This window comes from Podarcis cretensis (genome assembly GCF_951804945.1).
Source record: "Podarcis cretensis genome assembly, chromosome: 18".
NCBI classification, from domain to species: Eukaryota; Metazoa; Chordata; class Lepidosauria; order Squamata; family Lacertidae; genus Podarcis; species Podarcis cretensis.
This window is the reverse complement of record NC_137188.1, coordinates 7,581,096-7,597,847: the sequence shown is the minus strand read 5'-3', so window position 1 is coordinate 7,597,847 and position 16,752 is coordinate 7,581,096. Positions and strand designations below refer to the sequence as shown.

At 45.6% G+C, this 16,752-nt stretch overlaps 1 protein-coding gene across 1 annotated transcript in view; it reads right to left on the bottom strand.

Annotated features, from left to right (window-relative positions):
• Positions 1–14,917, bottom strand: part of LOC307207355 (uncharacterized protein) — a 47,798-nt gene extending 32,881 nt beyond the window's left edge. Inside the window, exons 1-3 of the mRNA XM_079961122.1 lie at positions 14,777–14,917; positions 3,111–3,180; positions 1,351–1,546 (exon numbers count right to left, since the gene is read on the bottom strand). Coding sequence (XP_079817248.1) covers positions 1,351–1,546; positions 3,111–3,173 — 259 coding nt within the window. The 5' untranslated portion in view covers positions 3,174–3,180; positions 14,777–14,917. The remainder of the gene's footprint in view (positions 1–1,350; positions 1,547–3,110; positions 3,181–14,776) is intronic.
• Between the last annotated feature and the right edge of the window lie 1,835 nt (positions 14,918–16,752).

The following is a 16,752-nucleotide window of genomic DNA, read 5'->3' as shown; positions in this document are numbered from 1 at the left end:
TCTGATTCTTTTTAAAAATGCACGGTATATGCTTTGAAAGAGAATATGATGAAAATGATGTACAGATGGTATATCACACCAGTGAAATTAGCTAAAATGTATAAGACAAATAATAAATGTTGGAAAAGAAAAAGAAGGAATATTTTATCATATGTGGTGGGAATGTAAAAAAGTAAAGAACTTCTGGGAAATGATATATAATGAGATGAAAAAGATGTTGAAATATACGTTTAAAAAACAACCAGAAGCATTTTTACTTGGTATTATAGGTCAGGACATTAGTAGGCAAGATGTTAAATTGTTTTTATATGCAACAACTGCGGCAAGAGTATTGTTAGCCCAGAAATGGAAACAAGAAGAAATTCCAATGGAAGAAGAATGGCAGACGAAATTAATGGACTATGCAGAATTGGACAAAATGACAGGAAGGATTCGAAACCTGCGGGACCAGAGATTCACAGAAGATTGGAAGAAGTATCTGAATTATTTGAAGAGCAACTGTAATCAACAAATTACGCTAGTAGGACTACAAGAAGTTTTGTAAGGAGAAATATACAAAGTGTTACAAAGTGGAAAAAGATAGAGATATTTGTTATGAGTTTGAAATGTAATAGGGAAGATAAGAAATGCATACTGAGAGATTAGACTGGAAAATTTTCAGACAGGATGGAAGTCCAAAATTTGAATAAGTATGTTTAATTGCTCTTGAAATTGATATGTTAAAAAAACTAATAAATATATATACAGTGGTGCCTCGCAAGACAAAATTAATCCGTTCCGTGAGGCTCTCCGTATAGCGGTTTTTTCGTCTTGCGAAGCAAGCCCATTGACAGCTTAGCGGATTAGCGCTATTAGCAGTTTAGCGGCTTTTAGTGATCAGCTGTTAAGCGGCTTATCAGCGGATCAGCTGATAAGCGGCTTAGGGCTTAGGAAAAGGGGGGGGGAAAGGGGAAAAAACCCGCAGGAACTCGCAAGACATTTTCGTCTTGCGAAGCAAGCCCATAGGGAAATTCGTTTTGCGAAGCGCCTCCAAAACGGAAAACCCTTTCGTCTAGCGGGTTTTCCGTCTTACGGGGCACCACTGTATATATAAAATGCAAGGTATGGGTGTGACCTACGAGATCCTTCTTTTTGTGTCACGCCATGCACCAAAAACATATTCAAAGCATGAGACTCCCTTCCCACGCCAAAGATTCCTGGGAAACATAGTTTGCCAGTGGCGAGGATCCTCTTTGGGAACACCCTGCGCTTTAAGCATACAGTGAGGAGGCGAGGGTACATGCCACAGTTTCTCAACCTCAGCGCGGCACAAGGCATGCAACAAAACAGCAATTTGACAGCGTCACCCACTCTGAGGCTCCAGCTTCGTCAGGAGAGGTTGGGCGCCGCCAACGGCCGCCGCCGTGAGGGTCTTCACACTCTTCTCTGCCACGTCGCAAACGGACTTGAGGTAGGGGTGGGTCTCTTTTGTGGAGGCGTAAGCTGAGGAGACCATGTCGAAGGTCGAACTGACCAGCGGGAGGCCGACCACTCGACTGACCACATTCTACCAGAGAAAGAGAAGAATTATTAATATCATTTGGGGAGCTCATTTTCAGTCGTGCCTTGGTTCTCAAACGCCTTGGTTCCCAAACGCCGAAAACCCGGAAGTAATAGTGCCACTGTATTCTGCTCTGGTCAGACCTCACCTGGAGTACTGTGTCCAGTTCTGGGCACCACAGTTCAAGAAGGACATGGACAAACTGGAACGTGTCCAGAGGAGGGCAACCAAAATGGTCAAAGGCCTGGAAACGATGCCTTATGAGGAACGGCTAAGGGAGCTGGGCATGTTTAGCCTGGAGAAGAGGAGGTTAAGGGGTGATATGATAGCCATGTTCAAATATATAAAAGGATGTCACATAGAGGAGGGAGAAAGGTTGTTTTCTGCTGCTCCAGAGAAGCGGACACGGAGCAATGGCTCCAAACTACAAGAAAGAAGATTCCACCTAAACATTAGGAAGAACTTCCTGACAGTAAGAGCTGTTTGACAGTGGAATTTGCTGCCAAGGAGTGTGGTGGAGTCTCCTTCTTTGGAGGTCTTTAAGCAGAGGCTTGACAACCATATGTCAGGAGTGCTCTGGTGGTGTTTCCTGCTTGGCAGGGGGTTGGACTCGATGGCCCTTGTGGTCTCTTCCAACTCTATGATTCTATGATTCTAAGTGTTCCGGTTTTCGAACATTTGTCAGAAGCTGAACGTCCGATGCGGCTGTCGGCTATTGTTTCCGGGGCGCCTGCACCAATCAGAAGCTGCGCCTTGGTTTTTGAACATTCCAGAAGTCAAATGGACTTCCGGAACAGATTAAGTTTGCCGCTTTTGTTTTTGCTATTTATTTTTGAGGCTTTTTCGGTTCATTTGTTTTTGTGACTGTGTGAGGCCCAGTTCAGCTACTGATGGATTGATTGTGTGACTGCGGAAATGGATAAAAGCCCTCCATCCAAACAATGACTATCACCAGGCACAGGTAAGAAAGCATTTTAATTTTTATCCTCTACAATACTGTCTTATTTATTTTATAATGCAGTACATTGTTTATTGGGGATGCGGGTGGCGCTGTGGGTTAAACCACAGAGCCTAGGAGTTGCCGGTCAGAAGGTCGGCAGTTCGAATCCCCACGACGGGGTGAGCTCCCGTTGCTCGGTCCCAGCTCCTGCCAACCTAGCAGTTTGAAAGCAGGTCAAAGTGCAAGTAGATAAATAGGTACTGCTCCAGCGAGAAGGTAAACGGCGTTTCCGTGCGCTGCTCTGGTTCTCCAGAAGTGGCTTAGTCATGCTGGCCACATGTCCCGGAAGCTGTACGCCGGCTCCCTCGGCCAATAAAGTGAGATGAGCACCGCAACCCCAGAGTCGTCCGCGACTGGACCTAATGGTCAGGGGTCCCTTTACCTTTACCTTTGTGTACATTGCAGCAGCCTTTGGCTATGTGCAATAAAACTGACTGACTGAAATCTCCTACCTGGAATAGAGGGGCACAGGTATTTGGCCATGGAGACAGAAGGGGCAGATCGGGGCCCAGAAACCGCCAGCGACCAACACCCAGCTTGGGGTGAAGGGACTCACCCCCCCCCACATACCTGCTGATCAGGCTCTTGGTTTTCGGGAGCCGTGTCGCTCACGGGACTTCCTTCCGATGTCATGGCACAGCTAAAAGAGAGGAGGAAGAAGCTGTCAGGAGAGGCAGGAGGGACCTCGCTTCTGCCCCACAATGGCCAGTTAACTTATGGAACTCCCCGACACATGATACGCTGAGGGACGGTCGATGAGCAGGCCTTCGTTGTTGTTGTTTTTCCAGGGCTGTACAAATTCATGGAAGATGGTTCTATCGACAGCTCTGATTTACTGAAATGGAAACTGTATTAAGATAGCTTCCACAAATTTGTGCAAGTCATTCAAGCGGGTGGCTGTCGCTGTGTCTTAGAATTTTAAGCCTGCATTGCTCCCTAGATGCTCGGCAGATAAGCGAAACCTTCCATTGTTTAAAATTCCAATAAGTGGACGAGAAACAATGGTTCTCATGTTATAATGTGAAGAGAAACCAGTTCATGCCAGTTTGATGAGTCACGCTGCATTTTTTGCTTAAGCAAACCAACAGCTCTGTGGCACTGCAAATACATGCTGCTCTCTAATTCCTGGCAAACAGCCCAACCGAACGCATTTTCCAGACTTGAAACTCCGGTTTCTTCCATTATGGGGCTCAAACAGTACAATATTGGGAAATGATCTATAATGAATTGAAAAATATATATTTAAATTTAGCTCCCCCTCCCCTAAAGTCCTTTTTGTTTGGAATAAGCCAAGCAGGGGGACACGGGTGGCACTGTGGGTTAAACTACAGAGCCTAGGACTTGCCGATCAGAAGGTTGGCAGTTCGAATCTCCGCAATGACGGGGTGAGCTCCCGTTGTTCGGTCCCTGCTCCTGCCAACCTAGCAGTCAAAGTGCAAGTAGATAAATAGGTACCACTCCAGGGGGAAGGTAGACGGCGTTTCCGTGCGCTGCTCTGGTTCGCCAGAAGCGGCTTAGTCCTGCTGGCCACATGACCTGGAAGCTGTACGCCGGCTCCCTCGGCCAGTAAAGCAAGATGAGCGCCGCAACCCCAGAGTCGGTCACGACTGGACCTAATGGTCAGGGGTCCATTTACCTTTTTAAGCCAGGCAGAATAAGCAACAACAGTGGCCCATGTTGTGTTAGCCCAAAAATGTAAAGTGAGTGAAGTCCCATGTAAAAAGAATTGGCAATTTAAGATGTTAGAATATTCAGAACTTGTATGCTGGAAACAGAGAATAAGAGAGCAAGAAGAACGTATATTTAAAGAAGAGTGGAAAATATCTATCGAATATGCTGAAAATAATTGTGCACAGCTGAAAACACTGGCAGTGTTAAAACAAATACGACAAACAATGTTTGATTGATGTAAAAGAAGAAAACTGATTTGAATGTTTCTAGCAAAATAGGCAGGAATTTATGTTAATGTGAACCATGGAAGGAGTAGAAGGGAAGTCATTGGGTATTTTAAAGCTTGTAAAATGTTTATTTTGAAACGTAGAACACTGAAAACTAATCCTTTTTTAAAAAAGACATGGTTCCAAGGAAAACATCACACGCGGTCCAGGAACTTGACAGCTGCCTGTCAATTGCGGGAAAGGAGGTGACAACGGAGATGGTTAAAGAGAATCTCCTCCCAGGGAAACCATCCCAGAGTTCCTTGTGAATAGGTATTGACTGTTAAACAGCTCTGAGAATGGTTGCTCTGGGAATACAACAGGTTGGAAGAGGCATCACAGTGCTTTAAATTCATGGTGTTGACCTTTAAAGACCTAAACAGCCTCGGCCCAGTATACCTGAAGGGGCGTCTCCATCCCCATCGTCCAGCCTGGACACTGAGGTCCAGCTCCGAGGCCCTTCTGGCGGTTCCCTCCCTGCGAGAAGTGAGGTTAAGGGAACCAGGCAGAGGGCCTTCTTGGTGGTGGCGCCCGCCCTGTGAAATGCCCTCCCATCAGATGCCAAGGAAATGGCAACTATCTGATTTTTAGATAGTTTTCTGTTTAAGTTACATTATAGTCTTTAGAACATACTTTGTGGCTCTTTGAGGAGCAAGGCAGGTATGTCGCTCACAGATGCAAGAGATTTTGCATCTGGTACGCAGGCTGAGAGTCATTTTGGACTCACACATATCCATGGAGGCACAGGTCAATTCTGTGTCCAGGGCGGCTGTCTACCAGCTCCACCTGGTATGCAGGCTGAGACCCTACCTGCCTGCGGACTGTCTCGCCAGAGTGGTACCTGCTCTGGTTATCTCCTGCTTGGACTACTGCAATGCACTCTCTGTGGCGCTACCTTTGAAGGTGACCCGAGAGCCAGTGTGGTGTAGTGGTTAAGAGCGGTAGCCTCGTAATCTGGGGAACCGGGTTCGCGTCTCCGCTCCTCCACATGCAGCTGCTGGCTGACCTTGGGCCAGTCACACTTCTTTGAAGTCTCTCAGCCCCACTCACCTCACAGAGTGTTTGTTGTGGGGGAGGAAGGGAAAAGAGAATGTTAGCTGCTTTGAGACTCCTGAAGGGGAGTGAAAGGCGGGATATCAAATCCAAACTCTTCTTCTTCTGACCTGGAAACTACAACTAATCCAGAAAGCGGCAGCTAGACTGGGAACTGGGAGCGGCCTCCGGGACTGTATAACACCGGTCCTGAAAGACCTACACTGGCTCCCAGGACGTTTCCGAGCACAATTCAAACTTTTGGTGCTGACCTTTAAAGCCTTAAACGGCCCAGTATACCTGAAGGAGCGTCTCCACCCCCATCGTCCAGCCCGGACACTGAGGTCCAGCTCCAAGGGTCTTCTTGCGGTTCCCTACCTGCGAGAAGTGAGGTTACAGAGAACCAGGCAGAGGGCCTTCTCGGTGGTGGCACCCACCTGTGGAATGCCCTCCCATCAGATATCAAGCAAATAAACAACTATCTGACTTTTAGAAGACATCTGAAAGCAGCCCTGTTTAGGGAAGTTTTTAATGTTTGACCTTTTACTGTGTTTTGAATGTTCTGTTGGGAGCCGCCCAGAGTGGCTGGGGGAACCCAGCCAGATGGGTGGGGTATAAATAACAAATTGTTGTTGCTGTTTTCCTCCCTCTCTCATACACACCAGGATGTGTGGATATGCAATGAAGCTGAGTGACAACAGCCCATCTTTGGGAGTTTATTGGAGGAGCGGGTGGAATACCAGGATATACCATGAACCCCACTGGGTGTTACCTGAGGCCAGTCTCCGCTGCTCTGGTTTGCCAGAAGCGGTTTAGTCATGCTGGCCACATGACCCGGAAGCTGTATGCCGGCTCCCTCGGCCAATAAAGCAAGATGAGTGCCGCAATCCCAGAGTCGGCCACAACTGAACCTAATGGTCAGGGGTCCCTTTACCTTACAGTGGTACCCCTGGTTGCGAACGGGATCCATTCCGGAGCCCTGTTTGCATCATGAGCAGAACGCAAGCACCGTTTGTGAGTGCGCAGATTGCGATTTGCCGCTTCTGCACACAACGTCATTCTGAGTGTCTGTGCATGCGGCGAAACCCGGAAGTAAGCCATTCTGTTACTTCCGGGTCGCCGCAGGACGCAACCTGAAAAGACATCACCTGAACCGAACGTAACAAGAGGTATGACTGATTCTTCTTATTATTATTATTAGAATCATAAAATCATACAATTGTTGGAAGCGGACCCTTCCTGAGATTAAGAGTCCGGTGCTCTACCAACAAAGCCCCAGTCTGACTTTGAAGATTCAGAACTTGACCGTTCTGAAATAATAGCAAGAATATTATTGGCCCAAAAATGGAAGCAAGAAGAATTCCCAACGATTGAAGAATGGAGGATGAAGTTAATGGACTATGCAGAATTAGATAAATTAACAGGAAGGATTCGAAACTGGCAGGACCAGAAATTCACAGAAGACTGGAGTAAATTTACGGACTATTTGAAAAGTATTTGTGAAGATCAGACGACGTTTGTAGGTTTGCAAGAAGTTTTGTGAGGAGTATTATTGGAAGAATTGCCAAAATGGAGAAGGGGGAGGATGATTTGTTAAGAGATGTAAAGGCAATATAAAGTTAAGAAATGCATAAGAAGTGGTTAAAACGGTGGATCATCAGAGGTGCTGATGGAAGTCTAAAAAGATTGTATAAGTGATAAGTTTTGTGGTACATTTTATAATCTTTATGTTAAAATGAATAAAAATTATTTAAAAAAGGAAAGAAACTTGACTGTTCTGCACAAAATGTCTGTGTGCCACCACTGCGCTACAGATGCAAGAAGTGACACATGTGAGAATACTTACTGCAAAGTACTGGAAGACACAAACCTCTCCATTCTGAAGGAAATCAGCCCTGAGTGCTCACTGGAAGGACAGATTGTGAAGCTGAGGCTCCAATACTTTGGCCACCTCATGAGAAGAGAAGACTCCCTGGAAAAGACCCTGATGTTGGGAAAGATGGAGGGCACAAGGAGAAGGGGGCGACAGAGGACGAGATGGTTGGATAGTGTTTTCGAGGTTACCAGCATGAGTCTGACCAAGCTGCGGGGGGCAGTGGAGGACAGGAGTGCCTGGCGTTCTCTGGTCCATGGGGTCACGAAGAGTCGGACACGACTAAACGACTAAACAACAACAACAACAACTGGAAGACACAAGATTTACCCACCCGGGAAGAATGGCAGATGAAGGTGATGGACTATATGGAGTTGGCGGAAATGACTGGCAGAATCCGAGACCAAGGAGAAGAGTTGGTGGAAGAAGATTGGAAGAAATTTAATGTTTATTTACAGAAACACTGTAAAATTAAGGAATGTTAGAAGGATGTTGGAATGAAGTTATGTGGTTTTAGCAGAAATGATATAAAGGATTAAGTAAAAATGGATAGTTAATTGGTGAAAGAAGAGAGTGTAAAATTACAGTATGTTAAGATAAATTATTGGGATAAAAACAAAGATGGAAAGGATTTGCTGAAATATCTAATTGAACTAGAATACAAAAAAGGGAGGTGTGAGGAAGTCAAGGAAATAAGCAAATGGAAAATTTGGGAGGTTTGATTTGTTTTTTTTTTAACTTTTCTTTTTCCTTTTTTTTCTTAATTGCTTGTATTTTTCTGGGGGTTTTTTATTCTTTTTTGTGCTTGTCTGCATTCATGGTCTTGTTTTTTCTTGCTTAATCTAGTGTTTTCTTTTGTAATTTTAAAAACTGGAATAAATATTATTAAAAAAAAAAAGTGACACATGTGATCAAGCACAGCTCCACCTGGGCATGTCAGCCGAATGCGCTCAGGTCCCGTTCAGAGAGTCAACTTTGCCCTAGTGGGCTGCGTGCCTCTGGCAGAGAAGGGCCTTACTCATTTGAGGACACAGCCTGCAGCTTACAACCTCCTGCCTGGAAGGTCAGGCTTTGATGACTCAGAGCACGTACATGCAACAGCAGTGCAAGCGTGGAGCATGCTTGTGCAATGCACCTCACAACTGCCTCCTTCCCGTGTCAACATTCACCGAGAGCTGGAAATCTCCGCATGCCTAGAAGTGTTTCACCTGCGCCGAAATATTGGAACAAGAAGGAGACAGATTAAAGCTGCAGAGTTTTGAAAAACTAAAAACAAAGTACAGGATTGGCTTCATTATTATCAAATAATGGAGGCTTTTAATTTGGATAAGAAAATTGGTTTTCAGGTGGAGAAATCAAAATTGGAAACAGAACTGTTAGATCCTAAAACTAAGAACTTGTCAAGAATGTATAACTTGCTGTTGAAATGGAATACTCAGGATGAAACGGTGAAATCAGTTATGATAAAATGGGCACAAGATGTTGGACATAATATTATGATGGCTGACTGGGAACAGTTATGGACCACAGGTATCAAGTTCACGGCATGTAATGCCTTAAGAGAGAATATAATGAAAATGATGTATAGGTGGTACATGACACCAGTCAAGCTTGCAAAAATCTATCATCTGCCCGATAACAAATGTTGGAAATGTAAAGAGATTGAAGGTACATTCTTTCACCTTTGGTGGACGTGCCCAAGGATTAAGACTTTCTGGGAGATGATCTATAATGAAATGAAAAAGGTACTTAAATATACCTTTCAGAAGAAACCAGAGGCCTTTCTCCTGGGCATGGTCGGCTAATTGGTGCCAAAGAAGGACAGAACTTTCTTTATGTATGCCACAACAGCAGCAAGAATACTAATTGCAAAGTACTGGAAGACACAAGATTTACCCACCCGGGAAGAATGGCAGATGAAGGTGATGGACTATATGGAATTGGCGGAAATGACTGGCAGAATCCGAGACCAAGGAGAAGAGTTGGTGGAAGAAGATTGGAAGAAATTTAAAGTTTATTTACAGAAACACTGTAAAATTAAGGAATGTTAGAAGGATGTTGGAATGAAGTTATGTGGTTTTAGCAGAAATGATATAAAGGATTAAGTAAAAATGGATAGTTAATTGGTGAAAGAAGAGAGTGTAAAATTACAGTGTGTTAAGATAAATTATTGGGATAAAAACAAAGATGGAAAGGATTTGCTGAAATATCTAATTGAACTAGAATACAAAAAAGGGAGGTGTGAGGAAGTCAAGGAAATAAGCAAATGGAAAATTTGGGAGGTTTGATTTGTTTGTTTTTTTCCTTTTTTTTCTTAATTGCTTGTATTTTTCTGGGGGTTTTTTATTCTTTTTTGTGCTTGTCTGTATTCATGGTCTTGTTTTTTCTTGCTTAATCTAGTGTAATCTTTTGTAATTTTAAAAACTGGAATAAATATTATTAAAAAAAAAAAGTGACACATGTGATCAAGCACAGCTCCACCTGGGCATGTCAGCCGAATGCGCTCAGGTCCCGTTCAGAGAGTCAACTTTGCCCTAGTGGGCTGCCTGCCTCATTTGAGGACACAGCCTGCAGCTTACAACCTCCTGCCTGGAAGGTCAGGCTTTGATGACTCAGAGCACGTACATGCAACAGCCATGCAAGCGTGGAGCATGCTTGTGCAATGCACCTCACAACTGCTTCCTTCCCGTGTCAACATTCACCGAGAGCTGGAAATCTCCGCATGCCTGAAAGTGTTTCACCTGCAACCACTTAGCAACATCTTGAAACATACAAAGCTGCTTTCCGCCACGGGCAGGGTGGATAAAAACGAATGATTTTTTTAAAAAAATAAATCAGATATTTATTTATTTATTGGATTTTTAAAACTTAAATTGGATTTTTAAAATTTAAATCGGATTTTTAAAATAAAATGCTTTTGGAGGAGAAATCTTCCTAAAGATAGCTTTCTGCTTAAGTTACACTACAGTCCAAAGGCTATTCATCAGGAAATAAGGATTTGCCTTTAAGTTTTTCACGTGTGCTAAAACTCAGTCTAAGTATGTTTTTTTTAAAAAAATTGTTTAAACCACATCAGTTAACAAACGTGGATACATATGCTACAATGTTACTGTTTTAGTTAAATAAATGGTTTAAATTGTTATGAAGGAAATGTTTCCTTTTCTCCTTCCAAACAAGTACAGCATTAAAGTTGCCCAAATATAAACCATAATTTCATAATTGCCTGTCTATGTATTTCTAATAGTATAACCAGTAATAGTATAACCAGTAAGCACTCTGAACATTTATTATTCCAAAAATGAAAACCTTCATCTGGTTGTAAATACAGTGGTACTTCAGGTTAAGTACTTAATTCGTTCCGGAGGTCCGTACTTAACCTGAAACTGTTCTTAACCTGAAGCACCACTTTAGCTAATGGGGCCTCCCGCTGCCGCCGGAGCCCGATTTCTGTTCTCATCCTGAAGCAAAGCTCTTAACCTGAAGCACTATTTCTGGGTTAGCGGAGTCTGTAACCTGAAGCGTATGTAACCCGAGGTACCATTGTATTAAGATTATACTAGCAAGAATAAGTCTTTCTGTTAAATAAAAAAGATTTAAAGCAAGTCTTATTGACTAGTGATTTAAATCAAGCCTTACTGACTAGTGATTTAAATCGTGATTTGGTTTAAATCAAATCCGCCCTGCTCAGTAGTGTTGGCTCGGATTGGCAACAGCTCCCCAGGGCTGGTCATTCCCAGTCCGACTTGGAGATATCCAGGATTGAACCGGACGACCTTCTCCATACATTCAACGACCAACTCCTTCCCCTATCTCAGGGGTCAGCAACCTAAGGCCCATGGGCTGGAAGCAGCCCGCGGAGGTCGTTTGACTGGCCAACGAGCTGCTCCTGAACTGAGTTGCCCCCTCATGCACCGTGCTAAACCGGCACAGTGTGGCGCAGGGACTCGCTTCTGCAGCGCCGAAAACTGCACCCGCGAAGACACTGAAAACCGCATCTGCACATGCGTAGAAAATCACAGGCATGCGAGCTCACACACATGTGATCCAGGCCACGGAGGGATCTCCGTGGGACGGATCCAGCCCAGGCAAGATATACCTTGCTGAGCCCTGCCCTATCTTATACTGACCTTCACTATAAGTCAGTGTTAGAAATCTGCCTGGTGCCAGGTGATCTCTGAATGCCAGGGTGGCCCCGTCTGGCTGTCCCCTCCGGCTTCCTTAAGTGTTGTTGTTTAGTCATTTAGTCATGTCCGCCTCTTTGTGACCCCCTGGACCAGAGCACGCCAGGCACTTCTGTCTTCCACTGCCTCCCGCAATTTGGTCAAACTCATTTTCGTAGCTTCGAGAACACTGTTCCGCCATCTCGTCCTCTGTCATCCCCTTCTCCTTGTGCCCTCCATCTTTCCCAGCATCATGGTCTTTTCCAGAGAGTCTTATGAGGTGGCCAAAGTATTGGAGCCTCAGCTTCAGGATCTGTCCTTCCAGTGAGCACTCAGGGCTGATTTCCTTCAGAATGGAGAGGTTGGATCTTCTTGCAGTCCATGGGACTCTCAAGAGTCTCCTCCAGCACCAGAATTCAAAAGCATCCATTCTTTGGCGATCAGCCTTCTTTATGGTCCAGCTCTCACTTCCATACATCACTACTGGGAAAACCATAGCTTTATTTGCTGCATTCATTTCCTGCCTTTCTCTCCCAGGAGCCCCTGGTTCATCCGCATCTCAGTTAATCACGACGACAAATCTGTGAAGGCCAAGAGCGTCTGGCTCCAAGGTTGCCCAGTGGGATTCATAACCAAGTGACGATTTGAACTGTGACCTGCCAGGTCCCAGTCCTGACATTCTCACCCTGACTTCCTAGAGTCCTCCTGCTATGGGTAAAGGTAAAGGTACCCCTGCCCGTACGGGCCAGTCTTGACAGACTCTGGGGTTGTGCGCCCATCTCACTTAAGAGGCCAGGGGCCAGCGCTGTCCGGAGACACTTCCAGGTCACGTGGCCAGCGTGACATCGCTGCTCTGGCGAGCCAGAGCCGCACACGGAAACGCCGTTTACCTTCCCGCTGGTAAGCGGTCCCTATTTATCTACTTGCACCCGGAGGTGCTTTCGAACTGCTAGGTTGGCAGGCGCTGGGACCGAGCAACGGGAGCGCACCCCGCCGCAGGGATTCGAACCGCCAACCTTTCGATCGGCAAGCCCTAGGCGCTGAGGCTTTTACCCACAGCGCCACCTGCATCCCTTCTGCTATGGGACAGCTCTATAAATTAAGTAGGTATGCACTCATAGGAGTAAAAAGGTAAAGGACCCCTGCAATTGAATTCTGGTGCTGGAGGAGACTCTTGAGAGTCCCATGGACTGCAAGAAGATCAAACTGATCCATTCTGAAGGAAATCAGCCCTGAGGGCTCACTGGAAGGACAGATCCTGAAGCTGAGGCTCCAATACTTTGGCCACCTCATGAGAAGAGAAGACAAAGGACCCCTGACAGTTAATCCAATCGTGACCAACTCTGGGGTTGCAGCGCTCATCTCGCTTTACTGGCCGAGGGAGCCGGCGTACAGCTTCCGGGTCATGTGGCCAGAATGACTAAGCCACTTCTGGTGAACCAGAGCAGCACACGGAAACGCCGTTTCCCTTCCCGCCGGAGCGGTACCTATTTATCTACTTGCAGTTTGACGTGCTTTCAAACTGCTAGGTTGGCAGGAGCAGGGACCGAGCAACGGGAGCTCACCCCGTCGCGGGGATTCGAACCGCCGACCTTCCGATTGGCAAGTCCTAAGCTCTGTGGTTTAGACCACAGCGCCACCCGCGTCCCTCTCACAGGAGTAAGTCCCACTTAAAAAGCCTGCATAGGATCAGACTCTTGCGGGGGTGTCCAAACTTTTTTCAAAGAGGGCCAGTTTTGATGAAGTGAACATGCATGAGGGCTGACCAAAATTGTTGAGCCCTGATCTAAATTTGCTTGCCTGTATGGAGGAAAAGAGTGTGTCTACACTTTACAAAGTTATGATTTGCAGTAATTGCTCTGCTTGCTTTTTCATGTAGCCCCCAGAAGGAAGTGCAGCCCCCTCAGATTGAAAAGGGTCCCCCTTTAAAAAAAAAAAAGTGTTTTAAATAGCTCATGGGCCTTTCCAATTCTCCTTAAATGCACATTACATACTTAATTTGTTCCGGAGGTCTGTTCTTAACCTGAAACTGTTCTTAACCTGAAGCACCACTTTAGCTGATGGGGCCTCCTGCTGCCGCCAGAGCACGATTTCTGTTCTCATCCTGAAGCAAAGTTCTTAACCCGAGGTACTATTTCTGGGTTAGCGGAGTCTGTAACCTGAAGCGTATGTAACCTGAAGTGTATGTAACCCGAGGTACCACCATACCTTCGCTCGACCTCTTGAATGAGAGCAGAGAAGGCTATTAAGACTGCAGCTGAACACCAAGACCAAATCTCCCTTTTAGGAAGTCCAAGTTGCTTAAGAGAGCTAGAAGTTCTCACCAGGATCACCGAGATGTTATTTACTCATTAACTTGCCGGTGCTGAACTTCCTTGCCTTGGAAGTTAAATCCCATGGGTGCTTTTGTTATTAGCTAGGGTGTGTGTGTGTGTGTGTGTGTGTGCACTTCTTTTGGGAAACTCTGAATCGCTTTGCAGTGAAGCCAACATCTCCTTTTGTTGAAGCCACACAGAAAACACTTTCACATGCAAATACATCCTCACAACACGTCAAAGTTCCTTTTTTTAAACTCCACTCCGGAAGCAAACCCTAAAGGATGGAGGGGAGGGGGGTTGAAATGCCCCCAGTCCGCTCCACTTTTAAACAAAAGCATTCCAGAAATATCCAAACGGGGGAGTTCCGAGGCATATTTTGATCCTACTTTTGCATTAAAAACAAAACAAAACAATACTAACTGCATTTTGGAATCTTTCTCTCATTTGCTAGTTTTGAACCCCAAAACATTTAGCCAAATCTATGTATGCATAATTAAAGGAGATGCTGTATTATACAATCAAATTTTTCAGGGAATTAGGAGGTTTGTGGGGTTTTTTTTTTACGATCCTAACAGTACAATCCTAGGCATGCCGACCCAGTTTTTAAATGGAGTTTGTTCCCAGGTAAGCAGGCATAAAAAAAGTTTTTTACAGGACTGTGAGTTGAGGAGGAGACGCTGGAGGGAGAGGGAGTTTGAGGGAGTATTTTAAAGGAGCGGTATGAACCAGCAGATCAGCAAGTCCCATTAAAATTAAGAAATCTCACCCACCCAGTTTTTAAAATCGTTCCCCAACAAATCTGGGATCCCTTAACCCCAGGAATTTCCTTTACTCCCCTCCCCCATATAAACTGCTTTTTAACCCCGGAACTGTTGCATACGATCGCTACCCTGAAACAATTAAACCACGACCATACCTTTCAACTACCCCGGAGCCGGAGCAACGACGAAGGTCTTCCAGCGATGATCCGCACGAAGCTAAACGCGGAGCTGACTCGATTCAGCTGCTCACCGGCGTGGGCGGGGACAGAATGTTGGCCCGCCAGCTTTGCTACATTGCGGCGCGTCGGAACCAATCGGGCGAGGGGAGGAATCGAGCCCCAGCCAATGGGGAGCGGAGGAACGCGGCGGGGAACAGAACGTGGCGTCGCGAACTGGTTACAAAGGAAATCAATAATAAACTTAAAAGGGCTGCTTCTTGCACGTGGGTGGCAGGTGGGCGTGGGAGGAGCAGGGAGCTGGGATTAATGCAGGGATCGTCAAACTATTTTTTAGCAGGGGGCCGGTCCACTGTCCCTCAGACCTTGTGGGGGGCCGGACTATATTTTGGAAGAAAAAAAATAAAAATGAACGAATTCCTATGCCTCACAAATAACCCAGAGATGCATTTTAAATAAAAAGCACACATTCTACTCATGTAAAAACACCAGGCAGGCCCCACAAATAACCCAAAGATGCATTTTAAATAAAAAGGCACATTCTATTCATGTAAAAACACGCTGATTCCTGGACCATCCGTGGGCCAGATTTAGAAGGCGATTGGGCCAGATCCGGCCCCTGGGCCTTAGTTTGCCTAGTAAAGGTAAAGGGACCCCTGACCATTAGTTCCAGTCGTAGCCAACTCTGGGTTTGCGGCACTCATCTCGCTTTATTGGCCGAGGGAGCCGGCGTACAGCTTCTGGGTCCTGTGGCCAGCAGGACTAAGCCGCTTCTGGCGAACCAGAGCAGCGCACGGAAACGCCGTTTACCTTCCCGCTGGAGTGGTACCTATTTATCTACTTGCACTTTGACATGCTTTTGAACTACTAGGTTGGCAGGAGCAGGGACCGAGCAACGGGAGCTCAGCTGTCACGGGGATTCGAACCGCCGACCTTCTGATCGGCAAGTCTTAGGCTCTGTGGTTTAACCCACAGCGCGTTTGCCTACCCATGTATTAATGTATTGTCACCAGTGGTTAGTCTGAATGTTTTCTGCTTCTGTATCTGGCGCTGGAATTAGTATAGTGGTTTTATTTTCATTTGTTTTGGTTTTTTAAAAGAGACACTGGTCACATTTCGGATTAGAAGGCAAAACCTCTGCATGTGGTTTCCTTTCCAGGTAAATTGCAGATCACTTTTATGTGGTCCTGCTTCGTTAAGGGTCGTAGGGTCTAATCAGACACCGAGCCTGAATTACAGTACAGTGGTACCCCAGGTTACATACGCTTCAGGTTACAGATGCTTCAGGTTACAGACTCTGCTAACTCAGAAATAGTACCTCGGGTTAAGAACTTTGCTTCAGGATGAGAACAGAAATCGTGCTCCGGCAGCGCGGGAGCAGCGGGAGGCCCCATTAGCTAAAGTGGTGCTTCAGGTTAAGAACAGTTTCAGCTTAAGAACGGACCCCTGGAACGCATTAAGTTCTTAACCCGAGGTACCACTGTATCTGTTTATTTTACAAACCTATGTCCTGCTTGATTGTAATCAAACCTCAAAGATGTTTGCGAAAAGAATAAAGTAAGAAAAATGTCGCTTAAAACAACAACATCCCAAGCAGTTTAAAAAGAAACAAACCAGCCTACTTAAAATATTCAAAATAATTGAAATCAACAATAAGCTTTAAAAGCAAGTTGAAGCAAATTAATGTCAACATTCTAGATACCTGGATAAAAAGGTAAAGGTAAAGGACCCCTGACACTGAAGTCCAGTTGCGAACGACTCTGGGGTTGCGGCGCTCATCTCGCTTTACAGGCCAAGAGAGCTGGCGTTTGTCAGCTCAGCAGACAGTTTTTCTGGGTCATGTGGCCAGCATGACTAAGCCGCTTCTGGTGCAACAGAACACCAAAACCAGAGCAGCGCACGGAAACGCCGTTTACCTTCCCACCGGAGCAGTACCTATTTATCTACTTGCGCTG